General features: G+C 40.2%; 1 protein-coding gene across 1 annotated transcript; it reads right to left on the reverse strand.

Moving 5' to 3' along the window:
- Positions 1–118: 118 nt before the first annotated feature.
- Positions 119–22,479, reverse strand: IFNAR1 (interferon alpha and beta receptor subunit 1). The gene is made up of 11 exons (XM_019730209.3): positions 22,298–22,479; positions 18,742–18,865; positions 14,696–14,874; positions 12,545–12,702; positions 12,313–12,460; positions 11,389–11,503; positions 7,994–8,193; positions 7,731–7,885; positions 5,444–5,594; positions 4,547–4,689; positions 119–3,318 (listed from the first exon to the last, which is right to left on the reverse strand). The coding sequence occupies exons 1-11, from the start codon at positions 22,368–22,370 to the stop codon at positions 3,082–3,084; spliced, it is 1,683 nt and encodes a 560-aa protein (XP_019585768.3). The 5' UTR covers positions 22,371–22,479; the 3' UTR covers positions 119–3,081.
- Between the last annotated feature and the right edge of the window lie 213 nt (positions 22,480–22,692).

The raw sequence follows: 22,692 nt of genomic DNA on the forward strand, positions 1-22,692 counted from the left end.
CAAGTGCGGGACCGTGGGGCAGTGCTGGCGGCTTCCAGCGGCTCCTTCCAGACACTAACGCTGGACGTCAGGACACTGGGAGCGGCATCAGCCCCCACTGTGAATACCTTTGAAGGTGTCAGCTGCAGCACTTTCAGTGCATCGTTTATTGATTAAGTTCAAGTACAATGACAAAATCGAAGACTTGTGGCCCCACCCAGTGCTTATTACATAAAACTGTTCGTAGCAACAGGTTTAAGACAGAAATACAAATTAAATAGGAGGTACAATACAACACTGAAAACATTTGTACGTCTTTCCACAACTCAGTAAACACACAAACACTGTCAGAAACACCCAGTTGGTTCAAATTCTGTATTTCATTTGGTAATTATTTTCTGCGTTCTATCTCCGTGCAAGGCACTGCATTGCTGAGATGCTGGGGACACAGTCATGAGTTAGAAAGTCCCTGCTGTCATACAGCTTCTGGTCTCGTGGGCGCAGACAGACATCAGACCACACACATATGAAGAGGTCAGGTAGTCAAAGCTTATGGGAGGAAGGGGGAGGAAGGAAAGTTTCTGTACACTCTCCAAATTCTTAAGAGCTATCTGAGGCTGCCTTAAAGGTCAAAGCTTGGGGAAAAGATAAAACTCTGAATTATATTGTAAAATCACTTTTTTGTAGGTTGCAAAGTTCTGGTCAGACGCTATCAAGTTCACAGTTCTGAGCAGCATTTCTGATTATTATAGAATCTATACTAGTAGTACTTTATGGTTATACTAATGGGACATGGCCACATCCTAAGGGTATGTTTACAGACCCGAGTTATTACATACACATTTATCTACATTACACATTAATATAACGTTAGTTCTGGCTGTAATGATACAAAAATTCTTAGGTTATATCCAGTCTCTCCAAGAACCACCCCTGTTGTAATTCTCAGGCAGTTTATTGGTGCTCGCAAGTACAAGGTGTTTCCACGTATTCTTCAAAAAAATACCCTTACAAGTAAGCACGTCTGATTAAGCTACACGCAGACCATAAATGGAACTGAGCTGCTTTTTCCCATCCAGGAGACAAGGCAAAAGCGAGGGTTTTTTGTTTGGCTGTTGCCACTTCCCACGTTTGCTCCCTGAAAACCACCCAGGGCCTTAAAACTTGAAGACACATGTTCCCACATCTTAGGGACGAACAATTTCATCAGTGTCTCTGAATTTGAATGTCTGAGTTTCCCTCCTGCACCTTCCACACAGAGATTGTCTGTTAGGATGTCCAGCCTGAAACAGCATTTTCCCAGATAAACCCAGGGCCTGCATGCTGGACCAGAGCAATGGGCTGGCACAATATGAAAGCCTGGGTGCCAGGTGTCATGACACGGTCCTAACGTTCTCTTGAAAGAGGCACATTTCCAGAGACAGAGCCTTTACAAATGGAAGGCCAACCCAGAAGATCTGCTTTAAACTAAGGTTTCTGGTCAAAAAGAGGAAAGGTGAGTGTGTCGGGGTCGCTGGAGGGATTCTCCAGCACAGCTGTGTCTCAGAGGGGTTTCCCTGATCCCCACCATAGCTGCCGGAAGCCTGGACCACAGGTGCAGGAAAGCGCATGGCCGGCTCTGCAGAGGTGCCCAGGTCACAGCTCCCCCACCCCCACCCCAACCCCGACCCCCCTGGGCAGCTGCTTTCAACCTTTCCTTCCACCCAGATGAACTGTTCCCTGGGTAGAGACGCTAGGTAAGCTACTGGCTGTAGTCATGTGCACGTGCCAGCCTGCTCTGGTGGCTTCGTCTCCTTTCCCATTCCCTGCTCCCTGCTGCAAGCGCTCAAGTTGACAACTCTGCCCTGGAATTCCTAGACTTCCTTCCCACGAAGGATCTCCATGAATGATCCCAAATATCAAATAATAGAAAAATAAGCTAGAGGTGCCTTTGAAAAGCATTATGATTATATACTTTCTAAAATAAGGTGTTCTTCCCAGTTCAATTTCCTCCCTCATCCTGATAATAAATAACCTGCATTGTCCCGAGTCCATGCAGGCAGAGCAGAAGGGGTCCTGCACACTGTCCTGCGGAGTCAAGAGACTGGCCTCGTATTAAAAATGACACAGATAAACCATAAACACAAACAACTCCACAGGATGTTAATAATTAAAAGTCGCTTACATACATTATTCCTGTTTTTCACTAAGGTCGCCTTCTTCTTTCCTACTGAATTATTCTACTTCTTACTCTGTCTATTCTACCAGTAGCATTTTCTGGTTTGAAGGCTTCTTGCATACACTGTGACTAACCACAACGTACTCCCCGCTATCTTCAAAAATGATAGTAATTTCTCTAATTAGGTAATTTCCCATTTCTCTATAACTTTAGTGACTACAAATTCTAATCAGAAGCTATTCTAATAAGTTATGAATCAGGACAGCTTCGTGTATAGCACAAGATCACCTGGTTTTCATCCTAAACCATGGAAGGACAGATAACTGTGGTAAAGGTGGCAATGTTCTCAGGATAAATGGGTAGAATTCCCCCCCAAATTTTTCAGGATCACGTTTCTGGCATCTTCTGTAGATGTTTTTTCAAGTAAGCTATTTTTTCAGAATTTCTTTTACTGGTAGCAGTATTCAGCTTTTCTAAACAAATTTCCTAAGGGGCTGCTTTAGCATCAAAAGAAAAGGCCAAATGTTCTAAGTATCTTTTGAAACATAATGGACGACACCGGGAAAGGAGCCGGACTCAGTGCCACAGGCAGCCCAGCAGCGCCGTGATAGCACTAACTGACAGGAACACAACACCGCACAGCGGGACTTACGATACCATTAGAAACACAGACGGCATCTTCCGGCTTTACCTCATCTCATCTAAGACAAGCCCAATGACAGCTCTTGCAAGACGTTACACATGGAAAAGACTTCTTTCCAAATTCCTGTAATTTCACTTGTGAATAGCTAAGTGCTTGCCTGTATTTTTAGGACCTATGATCGGAGACGGTTTTTCTTCTCCAACAAGCAAATATCCTCTTGATAGTTACTGAGAGAAGCGAGGAGCTCAGGTTCCCAGTGTAACTCCACAGAACTCCCTAATATTTTACAGTTCATTTCTGGTCACATAGTTTCCACTTGTAGAAATTCTTCACTTGTTTTACTTCCACTGTTTTCATCTTCATATGAGTAGTTTCCTGAATCTTGACTAGTTTGGGAATTAAATTTTTTGTGATTTTCGTCAATTTGATTAATTCCTATTGTAGAAATAGTGTCTATATTTTCAATTATAAAACATCTTTCAATTTGTTCCTCAGAAGTGGAAAGAAATAGATTCTTTAGTGGCTGTTCGGAGAAATACTAATTTAAAAAAGGGAAAGAATAGAAACAGATTATTTAAAATAATAAAAATCAGTTTTCTAGTTCTAATAGCTTTAGTTTCTGAAGTTCATTATCTAGAAAACCTATCTTTTGGCATGCATATTAAAAAATCAGCTAAGCGCCTATCCCCTGCATTACAATGTATAGCATAAAACCATCATTGGTGAGGTCACGTACATCTTAATACCGTTTTTTGGTAAGTACATGAAGAGTACCTCAGTACAGTGTGCTGGCAGGGGCAGGGGATGGGAGAGCACTGGGATCATGGACATTTTGAAGTAATAAAAATTTTTGTATCCAATCCACAAACATCCAGAAGCAGCACCAACGATACACTAATTTTCCCCTGTTCAACTAAGATTAACTGTTGTAATCAGCTAGTTTTAAGTTCTTTCAGTAACAGCTATGTGTATTAGAGTATACTGGAATGATATTTAAAAACTCAGGGCGATAAAATAGTTGATATTTACGGAGCATTTTTACAGGTCTAAGCCTTTCTGGTTTCTCTTTATTGCTCACCACTCTATGCGGTTGTATTACTGGCTCCATCTTACAGCCTGAAAGGACTTGCTAGAGTGCACAGAGCTCACAAGTGCAACTATATTACAGCTTATCAACAATTCACCGTCAGGTTTCTCTAGCTCCAAAGCCTGAGCTCTTAACGATACTCTCACGGCACGCAGCTAGGTGAACATACTACTCCCGGCGCATAACCCAGGCTGAGGTCTTCATCAGTTAGTGCTTTCCTTAAATATGCTGATCTCACAGGATATTTAAGGAAATATCTGACATCCTTGCCACCAAAAAAACCCAACAAAAACAAAAACAAAAAAACACCTAAAATTGAGAGGTGTCATGGAAGGAAACTCATGTTTTCTTATTTCATTTTCTGAGATTTCATCCATAGAATACAGTTTCTGCACTGATGGTAGTGTTTTACTCTTTCTGTGAATACAAAGACTTTCAATGGAAAAACAAATGCCACAGTAGCCAAAATGCCAGAAAAATATAAGATTAAGGACAAACTTTACCATTCCATGTTATATTGTACTAAATGACTGTTTCCAAACTTAATAAACTGAAATTTTGAAGAAAATACCCAAATCAGTCTGCATTACTTTCGAAATATCAAGAAATCGTGTATGTTCTGTTGAAACCAAATATATTTCCCATTTAAGAAAAATCCAGACAAAGAAAAGTAACATACCTGATCTATAATGGAAGGAGGTTTACTTGATGGAAAGAACACATAAAGGATAAATTTCCAGAGCACTTTCACAACGTAAAGGACAAATGGGATAGACAACACAGTGCCAATTCCAGCTATAAGCCAGGTTTTAGAAGTATTTCCTAAAAACAAACAAATGATGTTTGGCATCAATACATGTCTTGACACATAAATATGTTAAAAGCGCCGACAGTTTGTATAAAAGAAATATAACCATATGAAAGGAACTCTATTACATAAAAATCTACTAAATGATACCCTTAGAAGTGGTTCTGGTACCACTGAGCCTACCACCGCTGTGGGCAATGGACTTTACTTTTTAAGAGAAGCCTGGGAAGTGAAATAAGAGATCCTTAGTGAAGGATACAATATTGCCACATAGCGCCAATCATACTAAGTATTCTCCAGCACTTCTGTAACAGACAGCTAGCACAATTAAAAACATGGTGTGACTGTCCACAAGTCTACACTAGAAACTGTAAAATACAAAATGGGACTAAGTCATTCCCACATAAAAAAAAATTCACAACTGAACCCATGAAGTGATTTCCAAATGATGGTTATGTTAAGGATTATGTAAAACATGTAAGTCTTACTTAATGCTAAAGAGTAATAATCACAAGCAATTATGTACATACTGGATGAAATAGAAAGCATTAAAAAAACACTGAATTGAACTAAGCATTAACAATATTTTCTAAAACTGAAAAGACTTAGCTTGAAGATCTACTTTTCATTCATGTAGTTCATAAAGAAAATATTCTTTTTACAGTAGTATTTTACAATTTATAGTAGTATTTTACAATTTTCAATGAATTAAATATTTTTGTTAAGTCTAGTAATATTTTAAAAATATATATAATAAAAGATTCTGACCTGGTTTTGTCTTCTCGCATACAGTATCACTAAAAACACTGCTGTTATTCCACTTTACATCCTCAACGATGGCTCTGACTTTGACACAATATACAGTCAGCGGTTTCAAGTCAGGGAAAGTAAAATCAGTTCTTTTCTTTACAATTTTCCTCTATAAAAAATAAGTGTATCATTGATAAAATGTAGTCACCTCATGAAATCATATAGGGAACATCTATTCCTGAATTCTTTAAATATTCAATCTAAGATCGACCTTTCCCAAGAACAGTTGGTGTATGTTTAAGAAATATAAATTTGTTTTGCACAACACATTATAACCAAATCAGGAAGTTAAAGATGCTGCTGTCAAAAAGAAATATGACATATTCCTAAGACAACTCTAATTTATATGTACATGCGGATTTGGTTTACCACGGTATTACCTCCGCTTAGTTGCAGAATGGTTATAAGTAAGGGTCTGGCCTCAGACTGCCTGTATGAAGATATCATTTACAGCTTTGTGGCCTTAGGCAAGTGATTCCATCTCTCTGGGCCCTACACCCAGACAGGAAATAATGAAGACAATTATTGTTCCTATCTGTATTAGTCAGCTATTGCCACCATAGTGTGTAACAAAACATGTAAGTGTTGTGAAATGTTGTGGGACAAAACATTCCCTGGCTCAGGACATACTTCCTTTTCTCACTCCTGAGTGTCCTGACTGGCTGGGGAGCTGTCGTGGAAGTTGTGGTCTGGTTTGGGTCTGCTCTCATTGTCTTCGGACCAAAGACCATGCCGAGCAAGCGCTGCTCTGGGCAAGCAGAAGGACAAGAGCCAAGCCAAGCCAGGCATGCAGTTAGGCCTCTGCTCACATCACAACCGTTCACGTCCCGCTGTCTGAAGCCCAGCCAGTGAAGCAGTAGCGAAAACCCCATCCCAGGTATCTTCTGAACAGTCACTGAATTGACCATACTGTATGGCGGGGTTGTTTTGAAGAATGACTGAGACAATTCATGTGAAATACTTCTTAGCACACAACTCAGAGTAAGTATTTAATAAACATGAGCTGCTATTATTACTGTCATTATTGATGAATTTTCCAGCCTAGGATAGGATGGTAACTAAAAGTTCCTGAATCGTTACCATTTATCAAGCAATGGGCTACACAGGTAGTATTTCACATGTTACCTCATTTTAAACCTTATAAACATCCACCCTCAAAATTCATTACTGTGGTTACCACCATTTCACAGAGGAGGAAATGGTCTCCGAGAGGTAAAGCACCTTGCCTAGGGATACACAATTTCGTAGCTTGAGACACAAATTTAGGTTTCCCTGAACTGGGGACAACTGAGAACTGACCACAACTAGCAATGCGCTAAATTATGCTATGATTACAGTGTCAGATACTTAAAATAAAAGTAGCCAAGTAACCAGAATTTTCTTAGATTTCCAACAGAAAATGAAGTTAAAGAATTTACCAACTCAACGGCATAAGATTTTTAAAGGTTGATTCCTTGATTGTAATTCCACAGGGAAAAGTGACCTGGGAATAATGTGGGTCACCTGATGCAGTGTATTATCTCTGTCAGGGTTTTTAGCGTTAAGCCAGGGTTTCTCAACCCTTTTTTCATGTCTACCCCCACGAGGAGCTTTTCTAGATGATGTTTTTCTAACCCCTTTCCACTATGGAGTTGAATACCAAGGATGTTGGGCAATGTTGAATTTTGGAAGAATGTTTCCCTCCTAGAGTTCCACAAAACATCGTAATACCTAAGATTTTTTTTTGCCCCCTAAAAACCAATTTTTGCCCCCTTGGAGGTGTCCTGCCCCCAGGGGGTATTTGGCATGTCTGGAGGTAGTTTCAGTTGTCACACCTGGGAAGGACTGCTGTGGCACCTAGTGGGCAGAGGCCAGAGATGTTGCGAAATATCCCCTAATGTGGAGGACAGCTCCCACAACAACGACCCGCCCCAAATGTCAACAGTCCCAACACAGTGGTTTAGGTAAATACTGGGCAATCATATTAAAAATGCAAATTCCTGAGTTCTACCCCCAGGGATTCTGACTGAGTAGGAATGGGCTCAGGAATCTGAATTTTGAAAACAAACCGGGGCCGAGATGCAAGTGACCTATAACTCTGCCATGCAAAACATGGGAAAAGGCTAGTCATTTTCATATTGTAAATATGTGAGTTAATCACTGTCTTAAAGTTTAAAAATTTCCCTAAAATTTTAATTTCAAGCTTTTTTTTAACCCCGTCAATTATAACTCTAAATTACAGAATTATACTACATATTCTTTTTACCTCAGCGTTTGAAGTGTTTTCCCAAAAAGTAATTTCATAAATTAGTGGGTAATGCTGGTACACAGACTTGTTCTGAGAGACTTTTGGGGCTCCAATATAGACACGCAGTGAATTATTAATGGGCTTCAGGTTAATGACTGGAGGAGGTATGAGAGCTGGAAAACATTTGTAAAGGCACAATGTTAATTTAGATTATGGAAACAATTTTAAGAATCTCTACCAGACTGGAGAATTACAATCTATAGTAAAAACTATTGGCTTACTTTGTGTGTCAGTATCAAATTTTTCCTCTTCAGACCAAAATGATGTGCTATTTCCATCGAATGCTTGTACACGGATAAAGTAAATTCCTTTCTGGAAATGATTTTGAGGAAAGACACATTGGGTAGTTCTGACATTTTCACAGTTTGGTATTTGTTTCCATTTTCCTGAATGGTTCTCAGGAATCTTTTTTAAATAGGCACTTTTAAGACAAAAAAAAATTTTTTTTATTCCAAACACATTAATAAATATTTTTATTGAGTACCTCTAATAGGTTAGACATTCTGTTAGGGGCTAAGGTTATAAAGATAAATAGTCCCCACGCTCAGGAAATTCACAATGCAGTGGAAGAGAGATACAGAGGGTGCCAAAAAAATGTATACACATTTTAAGAAAGGAAAAAAACTATTAAAATTGTAATACTCAATATATACCAATAACAAAAGATGAATACAAGTCACGTTTGACTTCTGCAATTACAAGAGGTGCTCAAAGTTGTTACCATCAGTGTCTAGACACTTCTGATTATGGCGAACTACTGTTTGAGCAACGTTGACCAAAGTGTCCACTGTGGCACCCCCGGTATATACAACACAAAAGAAAACGAAAGATCTTGTTTCAGAGTGTGATAAAGTAGTGGTGTGCTAGAGTTGGCTCATATCAGTGCACAAAGACAGCTGTTAAATTTTCAGGAATGCTGGGAGCCAGTTGTTAAACACAGCCATTATTAAAAATTAAATAAACTTATAAGTAAATAAATTGTACTAAAAAGAAGAGTAACAAACACTCAAAACTCATCTTGTCCTATTTTACTACATTTATGACCTATACTCAGGCTATTTATGTCTATCGTACCCACATGGTGGAAATACTGAACAATGGAGTGCTACCATGCATCTTGTCCCAACTCCATGTTCAGGGACATTATATTAGTAGCTTGAAAGTGGCCGTGGTGGGAATATTTACATCATGAAAACTGGCAAATACTACAAATAAGGCTTTTCCCTTTTGGTGCATGCTGAACGCGCACCAGCCCCACACCGGGTAAGTGCTATGACCGAGATATACACCAGCGTTAAGAGAGCAAGCCTAAACAGAGTATGGGCACCTCACTGAACCTGGAGAGGCCAAGGAAGTTGCTCAGAAACCAACAGCTCAAAGCATCTGAATTTAAGCCTGGAACTACAATGGCCTCCCAACTGGTTTCCTCATCTTTAGCTTCCCCTTAGTCCACTGCACCATATACAATACGGCCATCTTCACCTTCCTCAAATACAAAGGTCATGCGACCCATCCCGCAACACAAAATTCCCAATGGCACCCAAATGCCTACGGGCAAGTCTGAAGCTAAGCCTCGTATTCTCCTGTCCAACTTACTCAACTCCCTGTCTCGTTGCTCTCCTGCACCCAATGTCCTGCTGCTCTCCAAGCAGGCCTTCCCCACTGAGGTGGGCAAAACTCCAAGCTGGCCCCCAAGAGCCCTGCCCCCTGGTGTATACCTCCTCCCCTTGAGTGTGGGCAGGACCCACGAACCCCTGACTAGGTTACATTATACAGCAAAGGTGAAGAGATTTTACAAATGAAATTAAGGTCCCAAATCAGTCAACTTTGAGTTAATCAAATGAGACTGTCCTGGGTGACCTGACCTAATCAGATGAGCCCTTCAAAGAGGGTCCAGAGGTCAGAGATTCACTCTTCTGATGACCTTCATGAGTTCCACAGCTGTAAGAAATGAATTCTGCCAACAACTGCATGAGCTCAGGAGAGGACCCCAGGCCTTGTGTGAGACCATGACTCCCGCTGACCTTGACTGCAGCATTGTAAGACCGAGCAGTGGACCCCGCTGTGCCTGGACTCCTGACCAGAGGTCACTGAGATAATAAACAGGGTTTTCTAAGCTGCTAAGTTTGTGATAGTCTGTTACAGAGCAACAGAAAACTTATACCTGTCCCTCACCCCAACCTAATTTGACGTCTCTTCATATCCCAAGCTTTCCCTTGTGCTATAGATCCCTGCCTAGGATGCCCTCCTTCACGCACTTTAAAATATCCGATTCAACACCCAAGGCGTTGTTCACATCTCATCTCCTTCCGGGCGGCTTCTCTGGTCTCTCCAGCCCCTTCGCCCTTTGTGTTTCGATTTCTATAATGCTTATAATTTGTAAATCACTCCTCAGTCCTAAAACACACTTGCTATGCAATGTCAGCTGCTGCTTTGGATTTCTAGAACCATCTGTCTTAATTCTGCTGTATCTTTTCAATTCCTTCAGAGCTTTGTACCCAAAAGAAAATCACAGACAGCAGCCATCAGAAACCCTTATCCCTCTCTAACCTGCGGCCCTATTATTTAACATACTTCTGAAAGTGAAGTATACGCAAAAGATTACTGCAGTTTCCTGATCGGTCTGAGATTACATACGAGATACTGAGAGGCATGTGTATACATGAATGTGTTTGTTGCCTTTATACAAACTGTTCTCGGTTCAAAACTAACACTAAAGGATAGAGAAATCGATCACGGCAGTGTCAACTTTCCTTCTCCCTCATTTTCTGTTTCTCTCCAGTCTCTTCGCTCTTCCTCTTCCTTACCTGCCTTACCTATACTTGCTTTTGGTCCCTCTGCTCCTCTGCCCTCGATATTTCTCTTTCTCACCCCTTTTCTCTCCACTTCCCCCATTTGATTTTCCTCTTCTCTTCTCCTTCTCTATTTGTTCCCTACAATTTCCCATTAGTATAAACTATGTCCAGGTCTCTTTCACCATGTGGTGCTAAGACTTTATCCATATTTTTCTAGTCTCCATTCGACCACATAGAACACAGTTCTTTCCAACTGTCTTTCAATTCCCACTAAAGTAATCACTGAAAAATTTGTTCAAACCACTGAAATTATAAAGAAAATGGGAAGGCTAACTTGAACTGAACAAGTCATAGTGACTGGACTGGAATCATTTCAAGGACTCATGGAAGAAGTGAGCTCAGAAGAAAAGATCAAGGTCACGCGTCAAGCATTCCAGATTGGGGAAGTAACACAAGTAACTAGAATCACACCTTTCTTTTTAAAAACCAAGAGCTGGTAAGGACAGTCGGTATTATTGGAATATACCCATTTTACAACAAACGAAGAAACTGAGTCCAAAAGAGATTAAGTGATCACTTCTCGGCCTTTTGGCTAATATCAAGTGGAGCAAAAGACGGTAAGTGATTAGCTTAATGTCATCCAGTTAGTTACTGGCAGAGGAAGAATGACAATTCAGTATCTCATTTCCAATATATCATAACTGCCTCTCTATCAGTCAGCATGTGTGCAAGGAGCCGCAGGGGCTGCAGTGAGTGAAAAGAAGCATACAAAACTGGGCAAAACAAACCGTGCCAAGGGAACGTTATGGAATAGAACTTACGAGAGCCACTGAGCTTGAAAAGTCATGTTTTCATATGTGTAATCCCATTTAAGAACATAGACCTGATTTTTGGCAATGACTTGTATATTTTCTGGCGGAGGCAATTTATTTTCAACTGGAAGACAAAGAATACAGAAAAAAGCATACATATTTACTCTAGTGAGATAACACGTGCTAAGAATTCTCAACAGCATGGGCAGAGACGATAAAAGGCTTGCACTTTATCATTATGACGTGGTAAAGTTATGGTACATATTCACACAATGTAATACTATGTAGTCATTTAAAAGAATGTGGTAGACCTATATGAATGTACTGACATGCAAAGAGATTCTCAATACAGTAGGTTAAATAAGCAAGTTGTAAAATATTTCTAGCAGGATCCTATTTTTTAATTTAAAACACGAAACAAAAAAACTGTATGTCTGTACACATGCTGATATTAAGTCCTGGAAAAAGTCAGAAGGGAGCTACGCAAACTGTTAGCAATGCTTCTCTCTGATAAATGGAATTCGGGGTAAGGAGGCAGGAGAGGAAAACTATTTTGAACCCTTCTCTATGGTTTGATTCAAAACACAAAGTGTATTAAATTTATAATTAAAATAATACACAAATCTAACCTCCTACCCGTGACCTTAATTGTTGCAAGATGTCACTGATAAACATATCAGGACGCGCTCATATTCTAACATCTCACTTACAGAGGAATAATTTTGGAAAGACTAACTGTTCTTCTATAATAGCAACTGCCTCCCCCTTTTTGTGGATTCTGAACAAAATTTTTTTGCTAATGTAAATGCTTTTGTTTTAGTATCTATTAAACCATCATATAAATTTCAGCAACAATGGGAAAAATGCCAAAATTATTAGATTGCTAATCTGTATATATAGTTATTGAGTTTAAAAGCAAAATTTTCTCCTTACCTGTGGTAGCTATGCAATACACTGGACTATACAAAGAAACTTTTCTCTGCCAACGTAATCTTGCTTTAACTTTTAAACAGTAAGTAGTGTCCGGTGAGAGTTTATGAATTTTAGCTCTGGTATAAACAGTTTCAGTTTCCGTCCTGGTCTTTAAAAAAGGACAAAGTCAAATTTCAGAATTAATTCATGTCTTTCTTTTGTCCTATCAAACCAAGGTAAAAGTAATACTTACTTCTACATCTGAAGAATTTTTCCAGATCACTAAGCTGTATATAAAGCTGGAACTTTCCATAGCCCACATGATACTATCTTCTGTTCCAGGAGGAGAGATGTTTATTATTATTGCCTTATCTTCAGCTTGTAAATGTATTTCCGGAGGACCAATGTGAGCTGCAAGACTCAGAACATTTACTATACAACTTCATTAATACAATGCCAAAACGTTCAATCAACAAATAATTCTGATTATTTAATACGTGCCTGACACGGTCAAACAGACACACTCGGGGAGCTTACTCTTTAATGGGGGATATGGCAAAACCCCCCAACAAACACATATAGTATCATGTGTGCTCTAAGGAAAAATGAAGTAATATAAGGGGAGAGAGACTAGTAGCAAAAGCTGTTTTAGATAAGTTAGGCAGGTAAAGCCTGAGACATTTGAGCTGATACGTGACTAAAGTGAGGGAGTAAGTCATGCAAATATCTAAGGTAAAAGTATGTATGCCAGACTGGGGGGGCATCAAGAGCAGGGCCCCTAAGATGGGAAGGGAAAGTGCTTACTATTCTCAAGAGACAATAAGGGGGCTTAAATGGCTGAGTGGTAGAAAATGAGATCAGAGGGAGCTAGCAGTCAGATAAGAAAGAACTTGAGGGCTGAGATTGGAAGGGTGCCATGGCGTGATTTATGTTTTGATAAGGTCAACCTGGTTAATGTATAAGGAAGTGAAAGGGGCTTGGTGAAGGCTCGCGGCAGGAGGGGAAGTGACATGGCATCAGACTCAGCATACACTTGGAAGGGTGATCACTCAGAACTTGTTGACAGGCTGAATGTAGGATGTGAGGAAAAGAGAAGTCAAAGATAATTCCAAGGCGGTTGGCATGAGCAAATACAGAGGTGATGTCATTGACAGAGATGGAGAAAAACTGCAAGAAGAGCTGGTTTTGAGGGGGAAGATAAAGAGCTTTATTGGGCCATTTTAAATCTGAGATGACTTTTAGACATCTAAGTAGAGATATTGAACAGAGAGTTGGTGATTCAAGTCTACAGGTGAGGGGAGGGAGGTATCCTTTGGGGAGTCCACAGTACATAGATGGTACTGAAAGCTGTACGATTACCAGTGGAGTGAGTGCAGAAAGAGAAGAGGTGAAACGACTGAGCCCTGCAGCAGTCCCACGTTTAAAGGTCTGGGGGATGAGGAGAAACTGGCAAAGAAGCGACCGATGAGCACAGGGAGAGCCAAGCAGGAGCAGTGCCCTAGAGGTCCAGAGACGGGAGGGTTTTGAGAAAAGGGAGCGACAACCACGTCGGTCGGAGCCAGAAGAGGACTGGGAACTCACTGGGCATCATCGTGGAGGTCACTGGTGACCTTGACAAGACTGGTTTTAGTGTAGTGATGAGGAACAAGCTCGAGCGGAGAGGGTTGAAGGAGGAGTGGGAGGACCAGGTACAAAAAAGAGGTACAGACCGTTCTCCTGTCAGTCCCGTGTGGGGCAGGGGTTCTCAACCTTTTTGGTCTCAGGAGCCCTTTACACACTTGAAAGAAACTGAGGATCCCAAAGAGCTTTTCTTTATATGGGTTATGTCTTTTGATATTTAGCATATTAAATATGAACTGATAAAATATTTATTAATTTATTAAAAATAATGGTAAACCTATTACACAGTAACAAATATTTGTTATGAAAAATTAACTATAGTTCCCCCAAACAAACCAAAACTTAGTGAGAAGAGTTTCACGTTTTTGTTCACATCTCTTTTATGTCTGGCTTAATAAAAAAGGAAGATGTCCCTCACACCTACTTCTGCATTCATCCAGTCACCAAATCACACACCAAATGGCATCTGGAAAATGCCAGTGTACATTCAGAGAGAACGAAAATGAAAAAGGAATGTAAATCTTCTGAACTATTATGAAGTTGACTTGACAGACCTCCTGAAAGTGTCTTGGGGACCATGGTTTAAGAACCACCATTACAGGGAAAGCAGAAAAATCAGGCCGTAGCAGGGATGAGGTTAAGTTTAAGTGAATCTTTGTTGCTGTTTATTTTTTTTGAAGACGGGAGATTTTTCATCATGCAAATGAATGGGTTTAAGAAGTGAGCTGTTCTGGTAATATTTAACAAAGAATACAACGCAACTCAGCTGGCCACTTTTTCTTACCTTGTTGAAATGGTATAAACGGGTCAACCTCATACCACGGAGAAGCACTGTTTCCTTTTTCTGTTCTTATACGCAATTTCATTTCTTCATAAACATTTATATCAGGTGAAGGAAAGTTGCATTTGGTACTAGTAATATATTGGCACTCAGGCAGTTTTATCCAATTATCTATTTCAGGGCTTTAAAATTAAAAAAAACAAATGAATAGGCAAATCTATAAATACAAAAGAGTGCTAAGACAACTGTTCTGTTTACTAACATTATAAAGCTAGTCTAAGTAGTTACTTTGACTTGAGTTAATGTCCTGTTAACATTTTAGTGTGTAACATTCCATTCATTTTCAAAGCATATATACCAAGTCATTATTTATAAAAGGATTAACTCTGACATATAACTACTTTTTAATACAGTTCTAAAGGTAAGGGGAAGTAATGGGCTGGAGGTATCATTTTGGGAGTCCAGAGCATATAAATGGTACCTGTGTGTACTTGTGTGTAACCGCGTGTGGTTGCATTAGATTTCAAAGAAACAGAGAAAGAAATGACCCATAAGGTTAAAGTGGACTTAGTGTCAGCTTTGTTAAAAATAGTTGTGTGACTTCTGGGCAATTACTTTGCATTTCTGGATCTTCTCTTTCTTACTGAAAATTTGGAAACTGGATCAGATGATTCCCTTCCGATCTCCTACGAACAGATTTCCTCCTCCTAAGACTGACCTCAGAATCAATCTGGTTTGAGAATTTCCTCTGCCCTCCTCAAAATCAAACCATCCCTTCTGCTTGCTGATCTCCTTTATTCCTTCTATTATAGTATTAGAAACAAAGAACTTAAAATGTTAACAGAATTAAATTCTTCAAAGTGGATTTAGTCAATCAAAAAGTTTAAGTGATTAATATCAAATTCTTCAAACACATGAAGTAATCAAGTTGGCATCCAGCGCCCCAAGCAGAAAGGACCTGTGTCTATAAAGGAGAAAAGGAGTCTGAAGTGAATGTGAGGGACAGAAAACAAATATTTCAAAACTTCTGCCAATGGTAAGCCCTGCCTACCTTGAACCACACAGAAACTATCCTCTGAGAAGACATTTTTTGTCAAGGTTAATTCAGAATTCTAGCATTAGCTGATTTTTTTTTCTTTTGGAATACCGTAGACTTCATTTTTTTTCTTTTTTTTTTTAAATAACATTTTTTTTTATTAGTTGCAGGTGCACAAAACAATGTAATAGTTAGACATTTATCATTTATATCCCTAGACTTCATTTTAAAGATGCTTTACAACAACAGAAACTAGGGATGCTATCCAAATAATTTTGGTGCTGACCCAAATTCAAGTCTACTTTATTTTTCAAAAAGGAAATATTTTTTAAAACTACCAAAAAATACACACGAGCATATGGAACCCTTCCTTCTTGGCCATGGCCAGTTACCCCTTCTAATGACCTAGGTGAGCTCTGAGATTAGAGCTGTATTAATGACACCTTAATTTAACATAAACATTCCTGAAAAACTCTTCCGTATATCAAAATCCAGATTTTTTTGATAGTTTTGTTTTTCTCAAATGTCTTTGATTAGAAAATACAATTCTAGCAAAGTAGGAGCTATAAGAAGACTGGGAAGTGGGTCCAGTACACAGACTTCTTTAAATCAGGGGCACAGAGGGTCAAAATAAAATGAACTACAGGCAAAAAGCAGGTCATGACTGAACGACTGTATGGTCCATTCATCTGGAAAACTCTTATTATAAACAGAAAACTTTATAAAAAATTTAAAACTAAGCCCTGATATGGTTTCAAACCACCCTCACTTTTTACAGCTGTCTTTCCTGCACACTCTATTACAACTGCTTTTGCATCTCAGGGAGCTACTACAGAGGTAGCTACTTTCATGTTTCCTTAAAAAAACTTTATCGTATACAGTATTTACATCAGAACAGAATATAATTTGAAAGTGAATATATAACCAATATAAAATTCATTTCTTAAAACAGGTTTCATAATATAACTTCCTGCCATCATTGTCTCTCCTAGTTACTGATGCAGTCTAAGCACCCAGAACAGTGTTTGGAATTCAAATGAAAAACAATACAAATAAAATATTAAAAAACGAACAAAAAATAAAAGCATTCAATATTTGTTGAATGAAAAGAACACTACATAGTACATAGCATCATAACAAATTTTAGATACAGGTCACAAGCACTGATGTCTTAGCATCCATCGGTTCCACAGGCACTAGTATCTGACAGCTTATTCATGCATCTGGGTACCATTTATCACCATTACATGCGCTCCATTCTGAGAAACACTAAGAGATACCGGTCTGCTGTTGCTATTGACTACACTTTAATTGATCACTTACTCTATGCCACTGTTCTGAGTATTTGATAAACAACTGTTCAATACTCATAACAACTTTCACAGACATTTTATTATTCGGGTGTCCTAGTAGTCCAGTTTACCTAGAACTGTCCTGGTGTAAGCTTGTTCCTGCTTATGTAAAATTAAGTGCCTCTTTTCACTCTCAAAAGTATCTGCTTTGGATGCTAAATTATATATGGTCATAGTTTTTCTCTCTGCTTAACAGATAAGGAAACTGTGATGAAGTAGCAGAGGATGGGTTTAAGCCCAAACAGCCTGGCTCACATCCATGCTACACTCCACACTACACTGCGCTATACTGTCTCCCCCACCTTGTAATCTGGCATATTTTTACAGAGCCAATTGTTTATAAAGCTAGTAGAAAGGAGTAAGAACACACTGGAATAATGCATTTGATGCTCAAGTCAGAATGGAAGGATACAAGATGGCTGTGGACTGGAGAATTCAGTATAAGCAATAAATGTAACGTGTGAAGGAAGAACACAAGAGCGGTCTACGGCTCTGTCCTTTATTACTGGGTAACTTTACAGAAGGGTATCTGAGGTCATCTTTGCTATACTTAAAACAGCCGTTCAGTTAAAAATTCTGAACTAATACAAAGAACAAAATTGGTAACAAAACTCAAAATTCAATTTAAAGAAAAACTCTAGAGATAAAAATTCGTATATTATCAATTCTGAGAAAAACCGTACATGTGTATGTGTCCATGTACACACATACGTACACATATACACACGCAGACACTACTAAAGCTGTGAGGTGAAAGTCATCTCACAGTTTTATTAACAATCAACTGGACAATGACAGTGCCATGGCCACGCGTGAAGGGGGGACCCCGGTACTGGGGGTCTTACACCTGGTTTCTTCACTGCCTGATTACCTGCCTGCTCTTTCTTGGACAAGGAGCAGGGTTAGCAGACACGTCCCAACAGCAAAGTACTGCAGTTCCTGAGCTCTGTTCTGTTTCCTTCTGCAATCTCGTTTTCACCTCCCTGCCTGTTTATCCTCCCAGCAATTATGAAGTACAAAGGTAGCACTACGGACGAACTGAAACCCTAAAACCATCGAGTGTGGAAACGCAGGGTCCAATATACAGAGGGTGCCAAAAAAGCAAAGGAAAAAAACTGTATTAAAATTGTAATACTTAATATATACTGAGAACAAAAGATGAGTACAAGCCATGTGTATACATTTTTTTGGTACTCCCAGTATTGACGTTTATAAATTGCATCTAAAATTAAAATGTTGTATATGCTGGAGATAATAGGAAAGCCTGACCACAAAAAACCTGGTTTCCTATTCCAAAACCATGGATAGGCTTTCTGGGGTTATCTCTCCTACATCCTCAAGTTATGGTGATGCTCCAGTTCAGATCCAGACTTATATTTAAAGAAGGTGGAGCATCCGGAACAGAGAAGGTGTGGCTGTGGACTACAGAAGCTGTCTGCCATCAGCATCCCCCAAAATCTCTTTGTGTCAATGTCCAAGGATAAATTTGACTAGATCTCTACTGGTACAAATGAAGTTATTTGTATCACGCAAAGTAGACATAACATTTCTTTAAAAAAATGGAAAAACAAAATGTTTCACAAATCTGAAAAAAGCTATGATGTTAAAATCATAAAAATTCTTCAGGTGATTCTGGCAAATCAATAAGTAGAGTCACATACGTTTTATAATCTACTGAATAAGTCACATTTGTGACAGACTCATTGCTTCTGTTCCACTTCAGGCTAAAGGTGTCATCAATGATGTAGACCTCTACATTTTCAGGAGATTTTAGATTTGTTTGTCCTGTAAAGATAACAAAAAAGAAGCCAGTTATATACACACTACAGATTATTTTTTAAAACGTTATTCTTCCCTTCACATCACTGATTTAAGAATGAATACATTTAAATACCACAAAGTATATAAAAACATCTAAGAATACCTAATCATTGCTCGCAGCACAGGGAGGCTGCTAATTATTTATATCTCCGCATCTGAGAGAACTGGAAAAAGACTGAGTTTTTTTAATCTATAAAAAATATTATATGTCAATTACATCTCAATAAAAGTAGGAAAAAAGACATGTATTTTAATTGAAACAAATAGTCTCTGTACAAAAATAGAATTTTTATTTTGTCTGGAAGTGATAATGATGTAAAGAATACAGGGTGGAACTGTTTGGTTTCACATTCTATATTCAGAGACAATATATGCTTCACATACTCTCATAGAGAACTGAACAGATGCGATTTTGAAACTTGACGGCGATTCACAGGAAATGAATATTCACATAACAAAATCAAGAGATAGAGGTATGAATGTTTATGTCAGCCAAGCCCTATAGGAACCTGAAAAGGTCTTGAATGCTGAACAAATCAAGGCTGAACCCTTCTGTTTACTTTTAAGGAGTTGTAGAGACCTTTATTTCTTACACTCCTAGTACATATCTTCCACCTCTCTTCTCATTTTTCCGTTCTGGTCCCTCTGATCTGCATTTTTCTTCCTATCTGACCACTCAAATCCTCCAAGACCCAGCTCAAGTTTGACCCATTCTGGAAAACTTCCCTCAAATATTGCAGCTCACGCTGATCTTCCTTCACATGCTGAACTGCCCAATTTCACATGGGAAGCAGGTGAAAAAAACAACAACAATAAAGCACAGTACGTGTTACCTAGTAGGCTCTCAAAATTTGTTGAATAAAGATTTTTTTTAAAAATTGAGTTAAACACAAATCACCCACACCGCAGGTTCCTTAAGGGCAGGGTCTATGTATCTGCATACTTAATGTGCGTTTTTCAGAGTACTTAGCATAATGTTGAGCTCACGTGAACTTCTTCAATATCACAAAGGTCTGATCCTTCACTATGATAAACTACAATTTTTAAAAGACCAGCTTTTAAATTTATTTCTGATTCCTACGATATTTCTAGCCTTTACTTCTGCCTAAGAGCAAGCATGTTATCTCCTTGCAGACTTCTGCTACCACAGGGGTCCTTGTGTGGAACTTTCTTTATTGGGACTGCTTCCCTCTACTTTCCATTTAGAGACATTACGGTACGGAGTCAAAAGGGGAGACATTTGAGAAAATATTTCCTGAATTTCTTTTTAAATTGGGGGAGGTACTCATTGAGTGTCCGCACCCTCTATTTTATTTCACACTCATATTCTCTGAGACTTCATCCCTGAACAAAATACTTCCCCTTATCCCACTCATCTAAACTTAATTCCCATCCCATTCGTTGGAATTTTATATTCTATGCAACTAAAGGACAGTGACTCGCTTTACAGGGGTTAACAAAAGATCTGATGGCATGTGTAGTATTCAGACCAGAATATTCTAATTCTATAATTTGGAGACTTGAGATGTGAGGAGGAAATCTGATGGGGTGGAACCAGGGAGTTCCTCAGGATGCAATTCTTCTGCTAAAGGAAGGAACCCTGGAATTAGAGGCATGCTGGCATTTGGCAGATCAACACATAACTGACTGATAAATGGACAGAGACTTGGAAATAGTTATTAAACAGGATTTTAGATTTCACAGGTTTTTGTTCTATTAGTATTAGCAACATCCTTTTGATAATGGTTCATTTCACCCTTTTAGCATGTAAAATATATAAATGGGCACTTAACCCAAACTTCTATTTATACAATTGGTTGCCTTCCAACTTTTCACATTCATATTGATAACGGGCCAGTTTACTATTTTATTTAAGTCTGACATAAATCCAAACACATACATCCACACAAATATCAATTTCCTCCCATATTTTGGATAGTTTTCTTAGGCTAGGGTCCCAGAACTGCATTTACTAGGTTTAAAGGTATGAATATTTTTATGACTTTGAAAGATGGGAACAACATTATGATCTCAAGTTAGAGTTCACATTTCATTTAGTTTTCAACACTACTTTTCCTTTGAGAAAAAAGTAGAGTAGTTAATTGAAAGATAACTAGGCTCTTAACATAGAGGTGGCTAATCAAGAATTTAAATTGTTTGGTCTTTAGGATAACAGTCTAGCCTAAAGCACCAGGACTCTGAGGCCAGTTTCCCTGGGTCTGATTTTCCACTCAGCCACTGGCTAGCTAGCTGTACAGCTTAGGCAAGTTACTCAATCTCTCAGGATCTTAGTTTACTTATATGTGAAATGAGGGTAAGCCCGCCTAGCGGTTGTTTTGAAAGGTAAAGAAGTTTATACCGTTAAAACAGACCAGTGCCTGGTACAGAGTTAAGAGCACAGTAAACGCTAGCTGTGTTGTGTATCAAAGTAATTTTAGCAGCTCTCTCTAGAGTAAAATTAGGATCTGAAAGCACACCCTTCTTGAGTGTTAATTTTACATGAAAACTCTAGGGAAATGCTTATTAAAACAAACATGAGTTTAACGCAAATTTTCACGAACAAAAGCCTTCAAAGAAATGACCACGGGTTGACCTAGAGCCCTACTACCACCCGCGTACTGTACGTGTGGACGAGTTTGAGATACCATGTCCCGACCTCCTGGATTCCTGCGCGCGATTGTTAGGCCCCGTTTCTCTTTGGGCACCTCTCCTCACTGCAAAAATCAACCTTTATAATAGCTGCCATTCCCCAGCTACATCCTGGTAAGTATTCAAGATTCCGCCCCGTCTTTCCGGCCTGAGACGGCCCCCTCGCCTGGGTGGTTCCCAGCCTTTGTATTTTGGCTGACTAATCTCCTTTTATTGTTACTTTTTATTAGACTGTACGAATCCTGAAGGCACAGAAATGTTTGCAACCCTCATCTCCCTCCCACGTGGGACTGTTTACTAAATTGAGGATATGCGTTTCAGGAACAGTAGCATAGTTCGCGTCTAAAGCCTTATTATTATTAAGCGGTCCAGCCGAGCTGCCCAAAGAAACAAACTCTACACAAAGGCTCTCGCACATTACGTGCCGCGGGGGTGATGAGCAGCCCGCGGCCGAGGGTTGGAGGACCCGCGGGGAGGGCGCCCCCAGCCCGGGGACTGGTACGCCGCGCGCCGAGCAAGCGGCGTGGTTGGCTCTTGAACACCACTTCCTCCCGTTCGATATTCGAGTCCAAATCGGTTTCAACCTGAGCACTGCGGCCAGGGATGACCAGAGGCCTCCCAGAAGGACGTCTAATACCACCCAGCCACCTCCCCGGACGGCGGCTTCCAACATCGCCCCGCCCAGCCTCGCGCCCCGTCCCCCGAGCCCCGTCCCCCGAGCCTGCGCCGGGACCCCGCGTCTCTCACCTGCGGCTGAGCGCACCCCCCCTGGCACCGCGGCGATCAGCACCAGGGTCGTCACGCCCAGGAGGGCGAACATTGTCCGCGGGCCACCGCCGACCACGCCACTCACATCTCGGCCACCCCACGTCCTGCGGAGCGCTCAGGGGGAAGCCCGTGTGCGCGGGACACGCCCCGCGCTAGTCCCCCAACCCCTGCGTTCGCCCCGCCCCTTCCGCACACGCGCGGTCCCCACGACTCGAGTGCGAGCGCTGTTACTGGCGGCGTGAACGGTAGAGCGCGGTCGGGAGCTCGCGCCGGGGAAAGTAGTATCAGGCCGCGCTGCCTCCTTCTTGCGCCCGCTCCGTCCGGCCTGAGACCGCGCACTCGGGGGTCCTCCCATTGCCTTCCGGGAAGACAGC

Source organism: Rhinolophus sinicus, chromosome 17, assembly GCF_057876585.1.
Source record: "Rhinolophus sinicus isolate RSI-liver-muscle chromosome 17, RSI-T2T, whole genome shotgun sequence".
NCBI classification, from domain to species: Eukaryota; Metazoa; Chordata; class Mammalia; order Chiroptera; family Rhinolophidae; genus Rhinolophus; species Rhinolophus sinicus.